Source organism: Anser cygnoides, chromosome 24 (assembly GCF_040182565.1).
Source record: "Anser cygnoides isolate HZ-2024a breed goose chromosome 24, Taihu_goose_T2T_genome, whole genome shotgun sequence".
NCBI classification, from domain to species: domain Eukaryota; kingdom Metazoa; phylum Chordata; class Aves; order Anseriformes; family Anatidae; genus Anser; species Anser cygnoides.
Genome location: NC_089896.1, coordinates 3,217,088 through 3,238,578, shown reverse-complemented (window position 1 = coordinate 3,238,578; position 21,491 = coordinate 3,217,088). Strand labels below are relative to the sequence as shown.

General features: G+C 66.6%; 2 protein-coding genes across 4 annotated transcripts; both read right to left on the bottom strand.

Moving 5' to 3' along the window:
• Positions 1-8,330, bottom strand: E2F2 (E2F transcription factor 2). Of its 3 annotated transcripts, XM_066982575.1 has the most exons (6): positions 8,006-8,330; positions 3,130-3,217; positions 2,681-2,900; positions 2,424-2,582; positions 2,101-2,215; positions 1,197-1,811 (listed from the first exon to the last, which is right to left on the bottom strand). In XM_066982575.1, exons 1-6 carry the CDS (start codon positions 8,288-8,290, stop codon positions 1,332-1,334), a joined length of 1,347 nt encoding a protein of 448 aa, XP_066838676.1. In that variant the 5' UTR covers positions 8,291-8,330; the 3' UTR covers positions 1,197-1,331. The 3 variants fall into 3 exon arrangements, with proteins under 3 accessions (XP_066838675.1, XP_066838674.1, XP_066838676.1); XM_066982574.1 differs by having other exon boundaries at positions 1-1,811; positions 2,101-2,582; positions 8,006-8,329; XM_066982573.1 differs by lacking the exon at positions 8,006-8,330 and adding an exon at positions 4,135-4,543 and having other exon boundaries at positions 1-1,811; positions 2,101-2,582.
• A 7,858-nt stretch (positions 8,331-16,188) lies between these two features.
• On the bottom strand, positions 16,189-18,135 carry ID3 (inhibitor of DNA binding 3). The gene is made up of 3 exons (XM_066982571.1): positions 17,539-18,135; positions 17,141-17,212; positions 16,189-16,905 (listed from the first exon to the last, which is right to left on the bottom strand). The coding sequence occupies exons 1-2, from the start codon at positions 17,857-17,859 to the stop codon at positions 17,156-17,158; spliced, it is 378 nt and encodes a 125-aa protein (XP_066838672.1). The 5' UTR covers positions 17,860-18,135; the 3' UTR covers positions 16,189-16,905; positions 17,141-17,155.
• Positions 18,136-21,491: the final 3,356 nt, after the last annotated feature.

Genomic DNA, 21,491 nt, shown 5'->3' with positions numbered 1-21,491 from the left:
TCTGACTCAGAAGTTTTATTTCATTTCATCCCCTCCCGAGCAACAAACACCAAGTGCCACGAGTTTTTCACGACAAAACACATCCTCACCCACACCACGTCCAAGCCAAACTGCAGGAGAGCAAACCTCGAGGAAGGACGACTTAAATACACTCGCTTAAAAACCCCAAACGCCAAAGAAACCCTCGACAGCGCCGTGCCGAAGGTGGGTCCCGTATAAATACAGTGCAATAATTAAGGTACAATTTACAAGGGCAGGAGGAAAAGCCTGGGGGGAGGAACTCTGCCCGAAGTTCCCAAGGGGAGGGATGGGGCCGGGGCAGGATTTTCCCCCCCCCCCCGACACATCCTTGCTGCGGGATGAGGCCGTGCAGAGCCCAAAGCTGAGCGGCCGCATCCAGCCCCAGTGCCCGGCACCCAGGGGAAAAATCAGCGCAGGGAACCGGCTCCAGGTTGATCCCAGCATGGGGCGAGGGGGGGGCCGAGCCTCCCACCCCCCAGCGAGGAAGGGGAAAGCAGTAATATTAGGGAAAAGCTTGGGTTTCTCTGGGCGAGGAGCAGCTGGGAAGGACCAAGGGGTATGCAGCGCACCCGGCTCTGCCGCTGGCACAGCCGCACCGCCAACCCCCCCGCCCTGCTCCCGGCTCCCCCCTGCCCCAGTCACCACCACCTCCTGCCCATTAAGCTCCAGTTCAGACATCCCCCCCCCCCCAGCACCAACAGCTCTCAGGGAGCCGACACAGGCAGGAGAGGGGATGCTCTGCAAGCGGTTTGCCCGCGGCTGTTTTAAGAGGTTCAGCATCCTCCCCCCCTTAACAAAAAGGTGATTTCACCCATGCTAATTTTTTTTAAGGGTATTTCAGCTACTGGGCGGGGGGAAGCACCACCTCGGTGGCGTTCCAGCCATCAGCTCATACCCCAGGAGAGCTGCGCCGTGCCGTGCCCCGCACCATCCAAACAAGCGGCCACCACCCTGAAGCACCAGTCGGACTGGGGAGCAACTGGAGCGGCCCCAAAACGCGACCCCAAAACGCGACCCCACACACAGCAAAGCCCCTTCTGGGCAGGGGTTTCTGTGCTGCCCGGGGGGCTGGGGTGCCCCTGACCCCGTGCCATGCACCCAAAAGCCCCCCAGGTCTGCCAGCAGCCCTCGAGGTGTGGGGGTGATGGAGGGGAGCACCGGCCCTGGCACCCCCAAACCCCCCCAGGTGACAACCAACGACCGAGGCAAAGCCACCCAGGGCGCTGCGCTGTCCATCCCACCCACCTGGGGGACAGGCACGGAGGGGGGGGGACAGCAGGCAAAGGGGGGTGGCATCGGGGAGCAGAGGCTCAGTTCTTCAGCAGCTCCCCCAGGTCGTACGCCTCGAAGAGGTCGCTGACGCCCTTGCCGTCCTCCAGCCCCCAGAGGTAGTCGTCCTGCTCCAGGGGGGGCGAGAAGGTGACAAAGGGGGCCGAGTCCAGGTAGGAGGGGGCGCAGGGCAGCTGGTCCTCCGTCTGCTGCAGGAGGTGCTGGGGGGAGCCCAGCAGCCCCGTCCCCACCTCCAGCAGGGAGCCGGGCCCCCCCGGGCTGGAGAGGGGCAGGGACGGGGACAAGGATGGGGCACGGTGCCCGTGGAGGGGCTGCGGGGATGTGCTGGGGGGCTCGGGGTTGTTTTGTAGGGAGGGGTGGGTGCTGCTGTCCTGCGGGGGGGGAGTGGCGGCAGAGGGGACGCCGTGCTGCTTGGTGGGGCTGTCCTCCGCGATCTCCTCCGGGCACAGGTACACCTCGATGGGGCCGTTGGTGCTCTTCAGGTAGAGCTGCAGGTTGTCCTGGCCGGGCAGAGCAGGGCTCAGGGGGGGCATCCAGGGGGGCGCGCAGAGCCCACCCCGCTGCCCCCAACCTGTGCGAGGTCCCAGCAGGGCATCACCCCACACCCACAACCCCTAAAGGATCCGCTCAGGGTCAAACAGCCCCACGGAGACACCCCAAAAGCGCTCGGGGCAATGCCGGGCTGCACCCGTGAGATGCCCCAGGTGGCACGGCGGGGCACGGTGCGGGCACGGCAGCATCCCGGCACCGACCCCGCTGCGGGGGGACGGCTCCTGGCCCCACACACACCTCGCTGAAGTCCGGCACCTCCAGCCTCGTCTCGGGGGGAGCCTTCACGGCGATCACCGTCTGCTCCTGGAAGTTGCTGATGGTGCAGAGGTCCTGGTAGGTGACGTACGCCAGCGTGGGCAGGGACGAGGTATAGGAAAAAGCAGGACCAAGAGCGGGACGGCCCCAAATCCCCATCCCACAGCGCTGCCGCCAGGTATCGACCTCCGAGAACCCCCCCCAGGACACGCGGGACAGCCCCGCAGGGAAGCGAAAGGGAGAAAAAGGGACTCGGAGGGGTCCCCCAGCCCCCCGCGGCCACGCGTCTCCCCAGGCAAGGATATCTCTGGTTGTCCTCGTGGTCCGTCAGCTGCCGGAGCTGCAGGGCGCAGTCCTGCAGGAGCTGCTCCAGCGCCCGCTCCGCCTTGGCCAGCTCGGCCAGCTCCCCGCGCAGCGCCTGCTGCTTGGCCGCCACCGCCGCGTCCTCGAAGATCCCCGTCCCCCTGCGGGCGGAGACGTGAGGGACCCCCGGCCTTGAAGCCGCCTCTCCCCCAAAAAACCAACCCCGCACACCCGTCCTCCCCCCGAGAGCATCGCCTACATCCACTGGATGTTGTTCTTGGACTTCTTGCGGATGAGCTGGATGCCCTCCAGCACGTTGGTGATGTCGTAGATGCGCCGCTTCTGCACCCCCAGCACCTCGGCGGCGCGGTTGAGGTCCAGCACGCCGTCGGCCGACTCGCTCAGCAGGTGGATGAACTTCTTGGTGAGCAGCCCCAGCGAGGTGTCGTAGCGCGTCTTCTCCCCGGGGGATTTGGGGGCTGCGGGGAAAGCAGAGGACCCCCCCTTAGCGTGGGGTGGAGGTGGCGCGGGGCTGGCCACGCCGGGGTCGCTAAACCTGGCGGAATCCCCAAGCTGGTGGAAAAATACCCGAGAAATAGCCCGGATCGATCCCCCCGCCCCATCCCCAGGGGTTTTCTGCCCGCACAGCTCTGGGAAATGGGGTCTGCCCCCCCCCCCCAGCACCCCTCCCGTCGCTCCCCAACTTACTCCTGGGGCTGGGGACCTGCGCCAGCGCCCTGCCCTTCCCCTTGGGCGTGCGGAAGTCGAGGCCCTCCAGGTCCAGTTTCCGCTTGGCCTGGAGCAGGAGAGAAAAGCCCGCATTGGGGCAGGACTGGGCTCCCCCCGGAGCCCCCCCCCGGAGCATCGCGGAGCCCCGGGCACCGCCGCAGGCTGGGGACACCTCGCGAGACCCCCGCCTGCCTCCAACACCCCTTGTGGGAAGCGCTCCCGCTCAGCACCCCCGTGCAGGCGACGGGGCCACCAGGGATGGTTGGGGTGGGGGGGGCCGGGTCCCCCCCCCCCCCGATCGCTTCCTGCCCGGCGCCCCAGCCCTGCCCGGGGAAGCCGCAGGGATTTCCCCTCGCCCCCAGCTGCTGGCACGGCTCCGGGGGCCGAGCCCTGGGAACGGGAGGTGCCGGCACCCCGCGGCTGCAGGGAGGGGGCGGCGAGACCGGATCCTGCCCCCCCCCCCCCGGCCCCCCCAGGTGGTCTGAGGGGCACGGGGCTGCTCCCCCCCCCCCCCACCCTGCCATGGGTGCGGGCAGCACAGGGGACCCCGCTGCCACCACGCACCTGGGAGCCACCCGGGGGTGCCCCCAGCCACCTGCACCCAGCTGGAGCAAAGTGGGGGGGGGGGCAACAGGGGGGGTCCGTGGGGTCCTTGGAGAGGGGACACCCTGCCAAGCAGCTCCTTGATGTAACCCCCAGGGGACCCCCCCCCAACCTCCAGCATCACTCTGGGATAAGAGACCCCAGGAAGCAGAGGGGGGGGCACAGCGGAGCGGGGGGTGTCAGCAAATCGCCCCCCCCCCCCCCCCCCCCGCGATGCGCACAAGGACCCCCCACGTCCCTAAACGCAACCAAGGGGACTTTACCTGGGGAAGGGGGGGGGATGTAATTTGGCTCGGCAGCAGAAAGCAGCCCCCCAGTGCTGCCCCCCAGTTCCACCCCGCTCCCCCCAGCGCCCCCCCCCCCCCCCCCCCAATCCCATACCTGCTCCCAGGCCGGGCTGTCCCACAGGGTCCCCCCCAGCACGTCCCTCATGGCAGCCGGGTCCCCGTGGCGGCTCGGCACGGCTCCGGCTCCCCGGGGAGCGCACCCAGCTTTGTGGGGAGGGGCAGGAGAGGCGCCAGGGGCTGTTTTCCGCCCCCCCAGGGAGCCAGGTCCCTCCCGAGCTCCTGTGGGAATTCGCTGCCTCCCCCGCACCCCCCCCACCCGAGCAGGTTTGCCCCAATCCCCGGCTCTGCCCCCGAGCTGCCGGCACCCCAATGGGGAACGGGGAGCGCATGGGAAACGCCTGCCCCAGAGCAGACCCCGAGCATCTGCCAGCGAGATTTGGGATGGGAACGGGGGGGGGGGACACATCCAGGGCCCCCCTCCTGCTGGCACCCGAACCCTGGCCCCTGTGGCCACCCCCATCCGTGGCCACCCCCGTGTCCCCGTCACCAAGAGCCCCGTGCAGGGCTTCGGCTGCTCCCCCTCTCCCGGAGCAGTGGGGAAACTGAGGCACGGAGCAAAGCAGGGGGCACGGCCGGGGGGGGGGGGGGACACAACTTGGACCCCTCGTGCAGCTGGGGGGGGGCTCCAGCCAGGGCTGGGACACGGCCACCAAGCACAATGGACAAGGGGGTCCCCTCCTGCGTCCCAGCTGCCGCCCCCCCGGCCGGGCAGGATTAGGCACACGACAGCTGAGCCAGGCACAGCCAGAGCCTGGGGGGGGCTGGGGGGGGGGAGCAGGCAGCCAAACCCCGAGCCCCCCACCCCAGGGGACACCGCCGGACCCCCCCACACCACCCCCAACCCATCTCTGCCTGGGGAGGGGGGCAGCGCAGCGCCCCGATGCGGTGCTGGGGGGTGGGAAAGGAAGCTCCAGCAGGAGCCTGAGGTGTTGGGGGGGGATAGAAAAAAAATAAAAATAAAAGGGGGGGGGGGGGGTCCGGGCCCCCCGCCAGCTCCTCCTGCCAACAGCCCCGGCGCCAGGGGCTACACCCAGCGCCCAGCCCAAGCATCAGAGCAACCTCTCCCCCCGGGGGCCGCGGGCGCTCCTCCTGCCAACGCTGGGTTTCAACAGCGCCGCTGCCTTCCCCGGGCTTGCCCGGGCTCTGCCCGTCACCGCCACCCCCCCAAAAACACACACACACACCCAGGGCCCCCTCCCGGAGCCAGCCCCGCCGCCCCCCCCACGCTCCCCGGGGCGTGGGAAACGCAGCACCCGAAGTAAGGGGGGGGATAAAAGGGGGGGCACGACGCGCCCGGCTGGGGGTGGCACGGGGCACCCCGGGGTCCCGCCAGCGTGCCGGGGACACGGCGGTGCCAAGGGTGCTGGGTCCGGCCCTGGGATGCCGCCCTCCCTGCTTTTTGGGATATAGAGGGGGTGGTTTTTTTTTTGCAGAGCCCCCAGCTAAAGGCAGATTTTGGGGGGGCTGGAGGTGGGGAGGGGGGGGGTTCAGCCCCTGGCTGCAGGACGGGGAGCTGGGAAGGATTGGGCCCATGATAGGGAGGACAGCACCCAGGGGTACCGCTGCCCCTCCGAGGGTCTTGGGGCACCTCCGACCCCTCCAAAAACCCCAAATCCTGCACGGAGCTGGGAGGGAAGTTCCCGAGGGAGAGAAGCTGGGGGGGGGGGCACGGAGCCCGAAGGAGCCCCAGCGGCGGGGTGGGTGCCCACCACCCTCACCCCCATCTGCAGCACCCCAAAGTCACCCCTCTGGTGGGTGGCCGTGGGGTCTGGGTGGGATGGGGAAACCCCCCAGGTTCCCCCAATAAAACTGGGGGGCTGCTGAGGGTTTCACTGCCCCCCCCAAGGGGAAAGGGGCTCTGCTCTGTTCCCCGGTGCTGCCACCCCCCCGCACCAGCTGCTCTTTGCACGGGCGGCCTTGCCCTGCCCGCTCGCACCGAACCCACGGCGGACTCTGAACCCCTTTTCCCCAGCACGGAGGAGGCGGGGAGGGCCGGGACCCCCCCTCCCGCAGGGCTCAGGCGCTCCCCCAGGCTCCTTGGCAGCCCTACAGAGACCCTACAGAGATCCCATATGGCCAACAGTCGGGGTGGGATCGGCACCGGCCAACGCGGCTCTGAAATAGACGTGTGCGTGGGGGACACCCGCTTACCAATTCTGGGGTCCCCAAATCAGACCCCGAGGGAAAACCTGGGGTCTTTCGGGGCCACGGGGGACACCCGGCCTGCCTTCCTGCCGGGGGACGCGGGGGACAACCCAGCGTGGGCTCCTGGTGCGAGGCAGCTGGAGCCAAGCGTCCCCGTTTGTGTGGCACGAGTCCCGCAGGCAGGTGGGAGCGGGGACGAGGCGCTCCTTATCTGCTGGCCCCGGCTCTGCACACAAAGGTGGCGCTTGGGAGCGTGCCCGAGCCACCCCGGCCACGAGCCACCGTGGCCACGAGCCACCGCGGCGGGGTCCCCGGGAGCAGGGTCCCCGGGAGCGGGGTCCCCGGGAGCGGGGTCCCCGGGAGCGGGGTCCCCGCCTCGATGCGCGCCCCACGTCCGGCAGTGGGGACAGACCAGGACCCCCCCAGCACAGAGCGAGCGGTGCCCCCAGCATCACACGAGCCCCCCCCCCCGAGCCACGCAGGGCGGGGGGACGTGGGCAAGGAGCACCCCGAGCATCCCCCGGGCACAGCACCGAGCAGGGGTGGCGATGCCGAAGGGCCCCCCCGAAAAGCTCTGCGGCAAGGCAGGCGCTGCGTTTGGGGGGATTTGGGGTGTTTTATTGGAAGGGGGGGGGGGGGGGGCTGCGTGTCTCTCAACACAACCACCCCCGGCAGCAGGACACGGTGTTCGGAGACAACGGCGGCCAAAAGCAGCTCCCAAAGCCGGGGAGGGGACAGGTGGCCCCGCAGCCCCCCCGGGACGGGGCCGTGCAGAAGGCAGCAGCAGCCAGGACAGACCCACACGGGCAGCGCGGGGTGGGGGGAGCAAGGAAAAAAAAAAAAAAAAAGAAAGAAAAACTCTGCCCCCACCGCTGCGCCGTCCCCAGCTGGCACCAGGCATCAGCGACCACGGAAGGGGGGAATAAGCAAATAAATCGAGACGCTGATGGGAGCGAGCGGGGCCTGGGATGGCTCCAGCACCGGGGAGAACAGAGGCTCACAGTGAGGGCTGGACGCGCGCCCGGGGCCGGCAGGAATTAAATGCCAGCCCCAGCTGCCAGCGGGGCCGGGCAGATTTGGGGGGGGGGGGCCCCCAGGAGAACCGGGCCCCAATACCTGGCATGGGGCGGCCTCAGTTTCCCCATTGGGACCCACGGGTTCTGCGAGCACAGCCCAGCGCTGGGTGACACGGCCAAACGGGGCTGTCACCAACATCCCCCCCACCCCCCCCGCCCCCCAAAAAAATAAAATAAAAAAATAAACCAGCTCCCCAGAAAATAAAAATAAACCAGCTCCCAGCTCGGCTCCTTCCTCCCAAGGAGGAAGAGGATGGTTTCACGTCGAGCCCCCACAAAACGCCGCTGTGAACCCCGGGGGAACCAAGCTTGGGCAGCGGAGCTGCAACGCCCCAGCCCCCTGTGTGCCCCCCCCACCCCGGAACGGGTCACAGCGGCAACCCGGAGCAGGAGGGGGGGGAAAATAAAAATGTAAAAAAAGGCAGAAAAATGTAGAAAAGAGGAAGGCGGGAGGCAGCCGGGGAAGTTGAGAAACGCCCGAGCCCTGCCCCCCCCCAAGGCCCGGCGGTGCAGGGGGACCCCCATAAGAGCTGCACGACCTGGGGGGGCCTCCTGGCATCGCCCCCCCCCTCCTCCTTGCTCCCCACCCTGTCCCCTCCTTGCACCGAGCCGGCAGCCCCCCCAGCACCCTCCCCCCCCCAAAAATAAATAAATAAAGCAGGGTTGGGGGTGCAGGCACCTTACCGGCAGCCGTCCCGCCGAGGCCGAGCGGAGGGTCCTGAGGTGGGGGCTCTGGGGGGTGGCGAAGAGGCAGCCCCCCCCCCGGGGAGCGGCCCCGCAGCCCCCCCCCTGCGAGGAGCCCCGGCTGCAGCAGGCTGCGGGCAGCGGGGGGCTGCACAAAGCGGAGCCCCCCCGCTCCGAGGAGCCCATGGCCGGCACGGCTTTTTTGGGGGGGCGCTGGGCAGAGGGGGGCGGGAGGGCCGCGCCCCCCCCCGGGGCTGGGGACACTCCCCGGGGCAGCCGCAGCATTGCAAAGTCCTTCCGAGAAGCCGGCCCGGGGGAGGGAGCTGGGGGGGGGGTGGGGGGGGGGTAGAACCGGGCGGCTCCGCGGGGCGGGGGGGTCACGACATCACCGGCGGCATTTTTTTTTTTGGGGGGGGGGGGGGGGGGGGTCGTGGGAACCAGCCGGGCGCGGACCTAAACACCCCGGAAAAAAAAAAATAAAAAAATGAATTAAAAAAAAAAAAAAAGGCGCGGGGGGGGGGGGGGGGCAGGAAAAAGCAAGGCGGAAAAGGCGCGCTCGGCCCTAAAAACACCGCGTTTAGCCCCAAAATCAGCTCGCTCGGCCCGGATGGGGCCGGGGGCGGCGCGGCCCGGTGCCCCCCCCGCGGTTGCGTCCCCCCCCCTCCGTGCCGGCCGCTGCTTTTCCTCCTCGCTCGCCCCGGGTTTTTTTTTAACCTTTTTTTTTTTTTTTTTTTTTTTAAGCGCCAAACGCCGTGCCGCGAAATTCGGATTTCCCGCGGAAAACGCCGCGCGCTGATTGGCTGCCGCCGCCGCCGCCCCGCCCCGCGGCAGCCCGCGGAGCCGCGCGGGAGGGAGGGGAGGGGCTTCGTATGCAAATCAGGGGGGCGGGGCTTGTTTGGCGCCACCTGCTCGGGTTCTCGGCGGGTGGGGACTGGGACAGACGGGGACTGGGACTGGGACTGGACGGACTGGGACTGGGAGTGGGACAAACTGGGATGGGGTCTGGGACAGGGACTGGGATTGGGACAGACTGGGAATGGGACTGAGACTGGGACTGGGATAGGAACTGGGACAGACTGGGATGCGGACTGGGACTGGGATGGACTGGGACGGGGACGGGGACTGGGACTGGCATAGGAACTGGGACAGACTAGGATGGGGACTGGGACTGAGACTGGGACAGGGATGGAGACTGAGACTGGGACTGGGACAGATGTGGACTGGGACTGGGACTGGGACTGGGACAGATGTGGACTGGGACTGGGACTGGGACTGGGACTGGGACTGGGACTGGGATGGGGACTGTGCAGGCGGGGCTGTGCAGGGGGTGGGTGATCCAGCAGGGAGTCAGCAGCAGCAGGTTTGGCCTCAGGAGCCCAAATCTCTGTGTTTTCACCCCAAACAGTCCCCGAGCTTAACCCATTGAGGCTGGTTCCCCCCAAGTCCCCGCTCCAATCCCAAAGCCCCCCGCTCTCGGGGCTGCAGCTCAGGCGCAGGGAGGACTTTCTTACCAACCCCCCCCCCGAGAAGACGGACACGCAGACACAAGCACCACGGCCTTTGCTGTGAAAAGGGGACGGGGACGGGCACCAGACCACAACTGGGGGGGGCAGACACCCAAAACCGTGCAGTGGAACAAAAAGCCTCGCGGCAGGGGGGGCACCGCGTCCCCCCACCAGGAGCACAGCCCTGCTGCAGGGATCCAAGGACCGGGGCCCGATCCTGCTGAGATTCCTGGGGGAAAAGCCTGTCCCGTGGCTGGGGGCCTCCAGGAAGCCCCCCCGAAATGCCACCGGGGAGGGACAGCCGTCCCTGTCACCGTCCCGCTGGGAGACACCCCCACGGGCAGCACCGGGCACCAATCCTGCCTCCAGCACCCCACGAACCCAGCCCAGCACCCCGGAGAAGAACCTCCCAGCCCTTACGTGCTGATAGCGGGAGCAAAGTGCAGATCTCTGCCCCGACCAGCTGCAGGCTGGGGGGGGCGGGGGGGGGATCCTCTTCTGGCCTCCCACCCTCCGCCCACCGATGGCTTCTGTAGGAAGCGCTCGTTTTGTCCAAATTCTCCTGCTTTTGGGCTGGGGAAGGACAAAAAAGGACCTCCTGCCTGGTGGTTGGTGGTGGCCACAGGACCCCCTGCCCAATGGTTGGTCGTGGCCATGGGGACCCCTGTCTGATGGTTGGTGGTGGCCGTGGGACCCCTACCCAATGGTTGGTGGTGGCCACAGGGCCCCCTTGCCCGATGGTTGGTGGTGGTGGCCCCAGGGACCCCTACCCAACGGTTGGTGGTGGCCATGGGGACCCCTGTCCGATGGTTGGTGGTGGCCACAGGGACCCCTGCCCCATGGTTGGTGTTGGCCACGGGATATCCTGCCTGGGGGTTGGTGGTGGCCACAGGGACCCCTGCCCCATGGTTGGTGGTGGCCATGGGACACCCTGCCTGGGGGTTGGTGGTGGCCATGGGGACCCCTGCCCCATGGTTGGTGATGTCCACAGGGACCCCTGCCTGGTGGTCGGTGGTGGCCATAAGGACTCCCTGCCTGGGGGCTGGTGGTGGCCACGGGGACCCCTGCCTATAGTTGGTGGTGGCCATGGGACCCCTGTCTGATGGTTGGTGGTGGCCATTGGACCCCTGTCCCATGGTCGGTGGTGGCCACAGGGACCCCTTGCCCGATGGTTGTTGGTGGTGGCCACGGGGACCCCTACCCCATGGTTGGTGGTGGCCATGGGGACTCCTGCCTATGGTTGGTGGTGGCCATGGGGACCCCTGTCCCATGGTTGGTGGTGGCCACGGGGACCCCTGCCTATGGTTGGTGGTGGCGACGGGACCCCTGCCCCATGGTTGGTGATGGCCACGGGGACCCCTACCTGGTGGTCGGTGGTGGCCATAAGGACCCCCTGCCTGGGGGCTGGTGGTGGCCACGGGACCCCTGCCCCATGGTTGGTGGCCACCCTGCTGCGACACACGGGGAGGGGACAGCGGGGGTGGCCCTGCTGGTCCCCACGGGGGGCGCGCCCCGGAGCAGCCCCCCCGGCCCTGGCAGCGCTGCCGGCCCCGGCTCTTCCTCCGCGGCCCTGGGGGCGGCAGCAGCGAGCTGCGGCACCGCGCCCGGCCCCGGCCCCCCCGCGGGACCGGCAGGGAGGGAGGGAGGGACAGGGGGACACGGGGATGGAGGGACTGGGGGACACGGGGATGGAGGGACGGGGGGACACGGGGATGGAGGGACAGGGGGACATGGGGGGACACGGGGGGACACGGGGATGGAGGGACAGGGGGACACGGGGATGGAGGGACGGGGGGACACGGGGATGGAGGGACTGGGGGACACGGGGGGACACGGGGGGACACGGGGATGGAGGGACAGGGGGACATGGGGGGACACGGGGGGACACGGGGATGGAGGGACAGGGGGACACGGGGATGGAGGGACGGGGGGACACGGGGATGGAGGGACAGGGGGACACGGGGGGACACGGGGGGACACGGGGATGGAGGGACAGGGGGACACGGGGATGGAGGGACGGGGGGACACGGGGATGGAGGGACAGGGGGATGGAGGGACAGAGGGACACGGGGGGACACGGGGATGGAGAGACAGGGGGACACGGGGGGACACGGGGGGACACGGGGATGGAGGGACAGGGGGACATGGGGATGGAGGGACTGGGGGACACGGGGGGACACGGGGGGACACGGGGATGGAGGGACAGGGGGACACAGGGGGACACAGGGATGGAGGGACAGGGGGACATGGGGATGGAGGGGGGACAGAGGGACATGGGGTTGGAGGGTTGGAGGGAGAGGATGGGGGACATCAGGATGGATGAGGGACAGAGGGACGGGGGGACAGAGGGACGGACGAGGGACGGAGGGACACAGGGGGGTGAAAGGACACAGGGATGGGGGGATGTGGGGACACAGGTTTGGAGGAGGGATAGAAGGACGGAGTAATGAGGGGACACAGGGGTGGGGGGACACGGGTGGAGGGGACATGGGGACACAGGGATGTGGGGGGACACGGGGATGGAGGGGCACAGGGCCAGGGGAACGAAGGGACCCAGGGCCAGAGGGATGGAGGGACCTGGGGGGCGCAGAGAGGAGGGGTGGGGAGACAGAAGGACTCGGGGTGCAGGGAGCAAGGGACACCCGGAGGCAGACAGAGGGGTGCAGGGATGGGGGGGGCACACCTGGCAGGACGGAGGGACTCGGGGACAGGGGGACAGGGGGGTGGGGAGATGCTGCAGGCCCCCAGCCCGGCTCCCAGCAGCCCTCGCCACGGCTCTGTGCCAGCCGGGCACCACCTCGAAACCCCCCCACGGCACTGCCCGGCTGGCCGAGGGACCCGAGGGGGCACAGGGGGAGGAGGCCGGGGCAGGACCAAGGGGCACGCGGCCACCACCGCCTGGCCACCAGCTGCCCCCCCAGGTGCAGAACAGAAACCCTCGTGGCTTCTCCAGCGGCTGCTATGGACGAAGCCCCTGCCCCCTGTGAGCAGGGGGCCTCCCTCCCCATGCGTGCTGGTTTTTGGGGTGTCTCTCCCCCCAGCAAATGGAGCTGTGGGGTTTCACAGCCCCGTCCTGGAGGCAACAAAAGGGACGGGAAAAGGGAAAGGCGAGGGAAGGGGCGGCGGGGCCGGCGGTGGGGGCAGCCAACGCTCACCTTCTGCGGGGGCTTCGGGGTCCTGATGAGCGAGGATCATCCCCACCGTGGGGACGAAGGGTGACCGTGATGGAGGCGAGGAAGTGTCCCGGGGACAACTTGGAGATGTGGTCCCGGTGGTCCCAGGCGTCCTGCCGGGGAGCCTGGGGGTCCCCCCGCAGCCACTGGGCCGTGGATGTGGACGTGCCCCCCCCCGCTGCCCCCTCCCCACCTCACCGGTGGGCGATGCTGTGGGGTGGTGTCCACGTCCTGCTCGCGCTGGTGGCCAGAGGGGGCACGGGCGGTCAGGGTGGTCCTGGTGGTCCCGTGCCAGATCCGACCCCATTGCTCCCCCCCCAGTGTGGACATCCCGGGGGGCAGCAGAGCCCCCTCACCCTCCCGGTGCTGAGCGGAGGAGCCGTGGTGGGCGCTGGCAGAGCCGTGCAGCGTGACCTCGCGGTGACAAGCAGCAGACGGTGTGCCACCACGCCGCCGTGCCCTGTGACACCCCTGCTAACCCCGAGGAATTGGGCACGGAGCTGGGAAGAACCAGAGCAGCGTCCCGGAGCCAGAGGGGTTAATGTGGAGTCAGTCCCCCAAACTGGTCCGGCTCCAGTTTGAAACCAGAGGGACACCGGTGGGAAAGGAGAGGGGACGTGGGACGCGTGCCAGCGCTTCCGGAGCCAGGCTGCTCCAGTACCGCCGCCAGCCGTTCCCAGTTACCCCAGCAGGGCCCCTCCCCTCTCCCAGTTTGCCTCCTGGAGCTGCTGCCCCTTCCCTCCGTGTGGATGGGGAAACTGAGGCACGGGCGGAGCTCGGATCCAGGTCCTGGCAAATTTTGGGGCTGCACGTGGGGAGCCTGGGTCTGCCCAGTGGTCCCGGGGGGGTCGGAGGGGAAGCGGCTGCCGGGGGGCTGAGCAGGAACCCAAAAGGCAGCAGCAGCCCCGAGCCGCCCCCGCCACCGCACGGTGCTTTTGCGCGTGTGGCTGTCCCTGCTGGATGCACACGTGTGTGCACGTGCGTGTGTGTGCACGCACATGCATGTGGCTGCGTGCACGCGGGGGTGGGTGCGTGCGCGTGTGTGTGCATGCAACATGCATGTGTTCGCGGGCGTTGTGCACGCACGTCTGGGTGTGCACGCGTGCGCTCCTGTTGAGGGCGTGCACATGCGTGCGAGCTGCACCCCAGCAGCGGTGCGTGTGTGTTGGTGCACTCACGTGCACGCACACGTATGTCCCAGCAGAGCACGTGAGGGGCTGCTGAGCTGGGGGGGGGATGCATCGTGTCTCTGCCAGCGTGTGCATGCACACGTGCGTGCCCTCACGGGAGCGGGTACGCGTACCTGCACGCCCGCCCTGCGAACACACGCGTGTGCGAGCGTGCACGTTCGCGTGTAAAACCGCGTGCACGCAGCGGCCGCGCGTGCACACCGGCACGCGGCCAAGCACGAGCTGCGTGGGAGCCCCGCTCCCACCACGCGGCCCCGAGCACGGCGGGCGTGCAAGCTCACGCGCGCGCGCCACGAGCGAGGCCCAGCCGTGCAGGCGCGCACAAGGCCACGCGTGTGCGTGTGCCGGCTCCCGGCGGCTGGCGGCGGGCCGGGAGGCCTTGGCCGGGCCGGCAGCGGGAGGAGGAGGAGGGAAGTGCGGCTCAGACAGCGCGGCGCCAGCAAACACCTGCAAACAGCTCCGGGCACACAATGGCAAATACAGGTGGGGAACCGCGCCGCCGATTGCATCAGACTCCCGGCTGCCAAGAGCCGGCCCGGCCACCGCCACCACCACCGGCACCCCGCTCGGGGCCGCTTTCCCAGCACCCCACTTCTTTTTTTTTTATTATTTTTTATTTTTTTATTTTTTTCTCCCCCCATCCTTTCGTTCCCCAGACGAAAGCGAACCGAGGGGTGCAGCAAAACGGCTGCGGCGGTGCCGAGGGTTTCGGGGAGGGGGGGGACGCGGGAGGGGGGGGTTCTTAGGAGAAAGCCGCCCCGTAAACGTCCGTCCCGGCCCCAGTGGAGCAGCGGGGGCTATTTTTAGTATTTTTTCCCTTTAAAAAAAAAAATATCAGGATTTCCAAGGAAAGCATCGGCGCCACGCCACAGCCCTGCGAAGGGAGACGGCGTGGGGGTCCCAGCCCCGGCGGCACGCACGGGGTTTGTCCCCGACGCTGTCCCCACTGCAGGGGGTCTGGGAATCATGGGGTGGCCGCAATGGGACGCGGCCACCAGGAGCTGGCAGCGAGCCCGTGGCGCTGCCATACCCGGGAATCCCAGTCCCCAACAAGGGGCACGGGGAGGGGACCCCCTGAGCCCCCCCCAGGCTGGGGGTGCGGGTGGCCCCGCTGTCTCATTGGGGTCTCACTGACCATCGCTGGGGGATAATTGTGATTTTTCAGCCACGCGAGCAGAAACAAGGTCCTGAGCCTCCGGCTGTGGGGACAAGGGGGCAGAGGGACACCCCGATGCTCCCCGTTCCCCCCCCCCGGTGGTCCCAGAGGTGGTTTGGGGCACACGGCCGTCTGTCGATGTCGGGTGCGGAGCCGTCCCCGTCCCTTTTCCAGGGAAGGCAGCGGTGGTTTTCAGCCGGACACCCACGGCCCCGCGTCACCCCACGGGGGCGAGGTGCTCTGGGGGGGCAGCGGGCACACTGGGGAGAGGTTTGCACATCTGCGCGAGCCCCCCTGCTGCCTTCCTCCTCCTCCTCCTCCTCCCCCGACCCGTCTCACCTGGAGGCTGCGGAGATTTGGGGACACCCCGATGCCACCAGCGCCGTGCCCCTGACCCCGGGAGCAGGGGGCAGAGGTGACGGTGCTGCCGGGGGGGGGGTTGAGCACCAGTTGCCCTCCCCGGGGAGCAGGATCCGGCCCAGCTGTGCTGCAGCCACCCCGCAGCTGAGCCAGCCCAAGGCTTGGGTCACATCTGCTTCGGGGCCAGAGGGGAATGGCAAGGCTCGTATTGGGGGGGGGGGCACATTTCTGCTCCAAGCAGCCCTTCCCCAGGGCGCTGCCCCCACGTCGCTGCCCCAGGGACTGGGACAGAATGGGGGGGGGGGGGGCACAAAGCAGCAGCCCCCCAGGGAAAGGCAAGGCTCCGGGCAGCCCTAATCAGAGGCTGGGCAGCTGCAGCCCATTAGCACCCCTTCCTCTGGGGGGGGGCGGTTACATAGCCCCCAGGGCCACCCTTTGCAGGGGGCTGAGCCCCAGCAGAGCTGTCCCAAAGGGGGGGACAAAACCTTGGAAAAGCATCTCCCCCCCCCTGCAGTGCTCCAGCTACACCTCCCGCTGCTCCCCGGGGCTCGGCAGCGCTGGGGGGGGGCACCTCGCTCCTTCCCTATCAGATAAGGAGAGCAGCACCCAAAATAGCTGGCAGACACCTCCGCCGGGAGACAGCAGCCTAGGGTTAATTCCTCCCATACCTGAGCTGACATTTCAAAGCTATTAAACAATTAATGAGATTCCTCCCGTAACCCTAGAAGTTACCATCGCAGCTCGGCGGCAGCGAGGTTCCCCCCCCCCCCAAAATGGAAGCATTCAGAACGAGGCGAGCTTTATTACGTAAAAACGGTAACTTTTATAAAAAGTTTATAAAGCAAGTACAAGGCATGTTCGCAGAAATTTCACCTTCCTGCACAAAAGGTACAAACGTTATACTCTAGTATAGAGCTCCACAATACACGAGGCCGTGGCCCCAGAGTTTGGTTCGTATTCGAGGACCCCCCCCCACCTTCCCCAAACCCCCCCCCCCCTCTATCCCCCTATTAAAACGCCTTTAAACAGGGCTCGATCGCTATAATCCAAAAATATACAGACAACCACCGCGTCTTCACCAGTCTATCGGTACAAAGTGTCTCGTTTACAAAAGCGGGCTGAAAAAGTCCTAAAGAAGCCGGGATTTTGGGAACGCCGCTCGAAAACTCGCCGAGGAGGCAGCTCCTGGTCGCGGGGGGCGGGGGGGGGGGGGGGGACAGATGGGGGGGGCAGCAGCCGCCTCTCCCCTCGCCTGGGGTCTTTTTTTTTTTTGGGGGGGGGGCGATGCACCTGGGGTCTTTTTTAATTTCTTTTTTTTTTTTTCTCCGGGCGATGGATGGAGGAGCCCAAGGGTGCTTGGGTGCAGCCGGGTGGCCCCCCCGTGGTGGCCTGGGGGGGGCTCCGGGGGGGGCCGCGGCAGGTCGCAGACAGCCTGGCGCCGCGCAGGAAGCTGCTATTTACCTCCGGCCGATAACGAATCAGGAACCGACACTCGCTGCGTGTTTGCTAATTGGCACTGGGGGGGGGGAAGAAAGGAAGAAGAGTTAAAAATAAAAATAAAATATAAAATCGGTTTTTGGGGGGGGGGGGGAGGGATGAGGGGCGCGGGGTCAGCGCCACGCGGGGGGGGGAGTAGGGGTTGGATGGGGGGGGGAAGGCGGCGTGGGGCGGGTTTGGGGGATTTGGGGGACGGAGGGGGGATGCTTGGGGGGGGGTTTCGGGGGGCTGCCGGGGCGGGAGCGGACACTCACCTGCTGGAGGCGGCGTTAGTGGCACAGAGCGCTCTCGTCTTTGGAGCAGAGCTCGGAGGCCAGCTCGGCCGCCTGCGGAGAGCGGGGACAAGGGGGGGTCAGGGCCACCGCGGCAGCAGGATGCGTCCCCCCAAAATCCACCCCATCCTCCCTTTAGGACCACCACCTCCCGACCCGTGTAGGACCACCGCCACCCCCCCGACCCTTATTGGGACCACCACCACCACCCCAACGGGACCACCACCACCCCCCCAATGGGACCACCACCACCACCCCAACGGGACCACCACCACCACCCCAACGGGACCACCACCACCACCCCAACGGGACCACCACCACCACCCCAACGGGACCACCACCACCCCAATCACGCCCCCGGCCCCGCGGAGCCCCCGTACCTTGAGGGACAGCAGGGTGGCCTCCGAGGACGGGTCGCGCCCCTTGGCCTCCTCCTCCAGCACGATCTGCAGGTCGAAGATGTAGTCGATGACGTGCTGGAGGATCTCCACCTGGCTCACCTTGGTGCCCTGCGGGATGCCCGGCACCAGCTCGCGCAGCTTGGAGTAGCAGTCGTTCATGTCGTACAGGAGGCTCATGGGTTCCTCCAGCGCCGGGCTCTTGTTGCTGCTGCCGCGGGCGATGGCCAGGCTCTGCTCCGAGAGGCAGCACACGGCCTCGTAGCAGCTCCTCACGGACCTCACCGGGCTGATGGCTTTCATGCTGGGGCTGGGGATGGGGCTGGGGCTTGGGGGGGGGGGGGGAGGTGAGGGTTTTTGGGTTTTTTTTGGTTGTTTTGAGGTTTTTTGGGGGGACGGGAGGCGGCGGGTGTCGAGGCTCTGCTGGGACCTGAGGTGCTGAGGCTGGGGCCTCCGAGCCCTGCGGCCTCCAAGCTCCGGGAGCTTCCCCCTCCGGGACCTTCCCCCTCCGGGACCTCCTCTCCGCTCCCCGGGCCCCCGCTCCCCTCGGACCTCGCTGGCGCACTGGGGCTGGGGCAGCCCCGCACCGCCCCCTTTATAGGGCGCCCCTCGCGGGCCCGCCCCCCGCATGCAAATCGGCCCCGGCTCCCCCCCCAAATTATGCAAACGAACCCGCGGACCCCTCCCGCGCATGCAAACGAGCCCCAAAGGACCGCGCTCCCACCCCAAAACCCCCCCCCCCACGAGTGACCCTTGGTGGCCAGGGTGGCCCCCGTCCCCCTGCGTCCCCCCCCCCCCACCCCCCCACTGCCACCCCACAGCATCACCCCAAGGCAAAACCCCAAAACCCCTCCATTTGGGGGGGGGGGTGTCTCCCCCCAGCCCCACGTGCACCCCCCTGCAGCCCCCTACCCCTTTGCCCCCCCCCCCCCCCCCCCCAGATTTGGGGTGGGTGATATTTTCCCCCCCCCCCCTTTTTTTGCTTTTTGCCGGGCGATCCCGTAGGAAATTAGTGCCGCCCTGTTCCTCAATTCGCTTCTCATATGACCTCCAGACTTTCTGGCGTCGGGAATTATCTTGTGACCAGCAGAAAAAAATTAATTGCGGTAAAGCTGAGGTTACGATGGAGAAACCAGATTTAGGTCAGCCGCCGCGCTCCTGCGAGCGGCCGGGAGAGGGGTTTTTTTTTTTTTTTCGGAGGGGGGAGCGGAGATTTATAGGCACGGGCTGGGGGGGTTATTCCAGCACGGCCCCCACCCCACACACACCCAACCCCAAAACGCCGCCGGCTCAAAAAGCCCCAAGCCGTGGGGACAGCGGGGTGGCCGGGCCCCGTGGGGGTCACCGCAGCGGGTGGCGGTGGCACACGGAGGGTCCGGGGGGGTGGGGGGGGTGGCCAAGGGCCCGCGACCCCCCAGATGGTGAAAGCAAGGGGCGATGCCCCCCCCCCCCCCCCCAAAAAAAAAAAAATCCTCGCTGGGGTGTTTTGGGGGAATTTCCATCGGTTTCGGTTGCAGGGGGAGCCCGGGGAGGGGACGTCGCGTTGGGGGGACACCCGGGACCCCGCTTGCCTGGGGCTCCCAGCTCGTGGGGAGGGGGCGAGGGGGGGGGGGACAGAGGCACCTGGAGCAAATTACGCCTGCCCACAGCAGCAATTTATTCCAGATCTGCCCAAATCCCAGCTCGGTGGCGCTGGGTTTTGTTTCCCCCGTTCGGACCCCCCCGGGGGCTGCACAGCGGGGTGAGGGGGGGGGGGGCAGAAGCCCCCTGCTTCTCCCCCCCAGCCCCTCGGAGACCCCCAAAACCCTCAAAGCAGCAGCCAGCCTTTTTTTTTTTTTTTTTTTTGCGATTTAAAAACTTTTTTCTTACCCCCCCCCCTTCACCCCCTCCCCATAAATTTCCTGGGAAATCAGCTCCGGGCGTGGAGCGGGCACGGGGGGAGCCCAAACCCTCCTCGGTCTGCTCGGGGGCAAGCAGCGAGGAGAAGTGGGGCACCCCCCAAAAGTAAGATTAAATAGGGTAAAAAAAATAAGACTGAATAGGGTAAAATAAAATACGATAAAATAAAATAAGATAAAATCAAAAGGATAAGATAAAATAATATGAAATGAAATGAAATAATGAAATGAAATGAAATGAAATGAAATAATGAAATGAAATGAAATGAAATGCAGTAAAATGAAAAAAAAGAAAAAAATAAAATGAAAAAAAAAGAAAAAAATAAAATGAAAAAAAATGCAAAAAATGCAAAAAACAAAACGAAAAAAATAAAGTAAACTAAAATAAAATAAAACGGACTAAAATACGGAAAACCACCCTGAAACCAGCTCTCGGAAGCCCCAGCCCGCTTCCCAAGCCCCGCGCGCGCGGGCGGCCGAGGGGGGTCCCCGCGCCGTTCCCATGCCCGCTCCCCGCTCGCCGCCCCCCATTTCCCAGGGGGCTGAAAGGGCTGCGCCGGGGGGCTTTTGTTTGCAGGGGGTTTTGTTGGCGGCCGTTCCCACAGGCCCGGCCGGGGCGGCGGGACCCGCTGCCTTTGCCCAGCTGTGGCCCGGGCCCTCCAGCTGTGTTGATCTAACTCCCGGCCCCAGACAGCCTGGCGCCAGCCCTGTGCACGTCATGCATTCACACAGGGATGCGTGGCCAAGGCAACCTCCCCGCGCCATGGCCACGGCCCCGAGCGCGCGAGCAAGATGGTTGCGCGGGGACGTTTGCCGTCCTCGCTTGCCTGGCGGCTCCCCGGCCAGAGGGGCCACGGGGATTTTTATTTTTGATTATTTATGATTATTATTTATTATTATTTTTTTTTATCAGGGGGATCCAGCCCGCCGCCGGCGTTGGGGTGTCCTCCGTCGTGTCGGCGGCCGGGGAGGCGGATTTCTTGGCGCGGAGAAAGGGGAAAAGGAGGGAGGGGGGGGGTTAAGGGGAGGCGGGGGGGGGGGAGAGAGAGGAGGGAAAGGGAGCGGGAATGCTCCAGAGTGCAATGATTTCATGTTGAAAAGGGCCCACACTGCGTGTTTTATTAAAAGAAAAAAATGAAAAAATTAAGGGGGGGAAAAAAAAAAAAAGGAAAGGAAAAGAGGAGGAGGCGAGGAGCGGCGGGCGGGAGCGGGGATTTACCCCCTGCGTGCGAACACGGTGCCCTGAAACAGCCCCAAAAAGCCCCCGCGTGTCACCCCCCCATCCCGCTCCCACCCCCTGCCCCCCAGCGCCCCCTTCCCAGGTCGTTAATCCCCCCTAATTTGCCCCCTAATTTCCCCACACTCGGGGAGTTTCACAAGCAGAGGCCCGCGAGCGTTCGTGCTCCAGACTGACGCTCGCCACCCCCCCGAAAAAAAAAAAAATATATAAAAATCCTCCTTTCATTTTTTTTTTATCATTATTTTTGGTGTTTTTCTCCCTAAATAAGGCCATACAGGTGGCAGGATGCGGAGCGCACAAAGCGGCGTGGAAATGGCCAGCTCCGGCCCCACTGCCCCGCTACGGGGACGGCGAGCGGGGCCCCGCCGTTTTGGGGCTCGCCGGCGTTTTTGGGGGAATTTCTCGAGTTCTGGAAGCCGGAGGCTGCCTGGAAGCGCTGGCTCCGGGGAAGCGATTTGGCCGGGAGAGGGGAGGAACGGAGACGTGGCAAGCGCCCAAGTGAGCTACAAAGGGAAGAAGGGCTCTTCCCCAGTGGTCATCTGGATCCACTTTGGGGACAAGGACAGGGGATAAATCCCGGCTCCCTGTGCTCGTCGGGGGCCCTTTGTAAGCGGCCCTACTCCTCCAGCTGGGGGGCTCGGGGGGGACCCCGCAGCGCTCGATGCGGCCGCATCCGTCCGGCGGGTTTGGGGGATGCTCCGCGCCGACCTGGCACGGCCCCGGCGGGCTGCTGGGGGGCAAATCGGGATGCTTATGGGGCAAAAGGGATCCTGGCGTCCTCAAGCACCCCTAAAAAA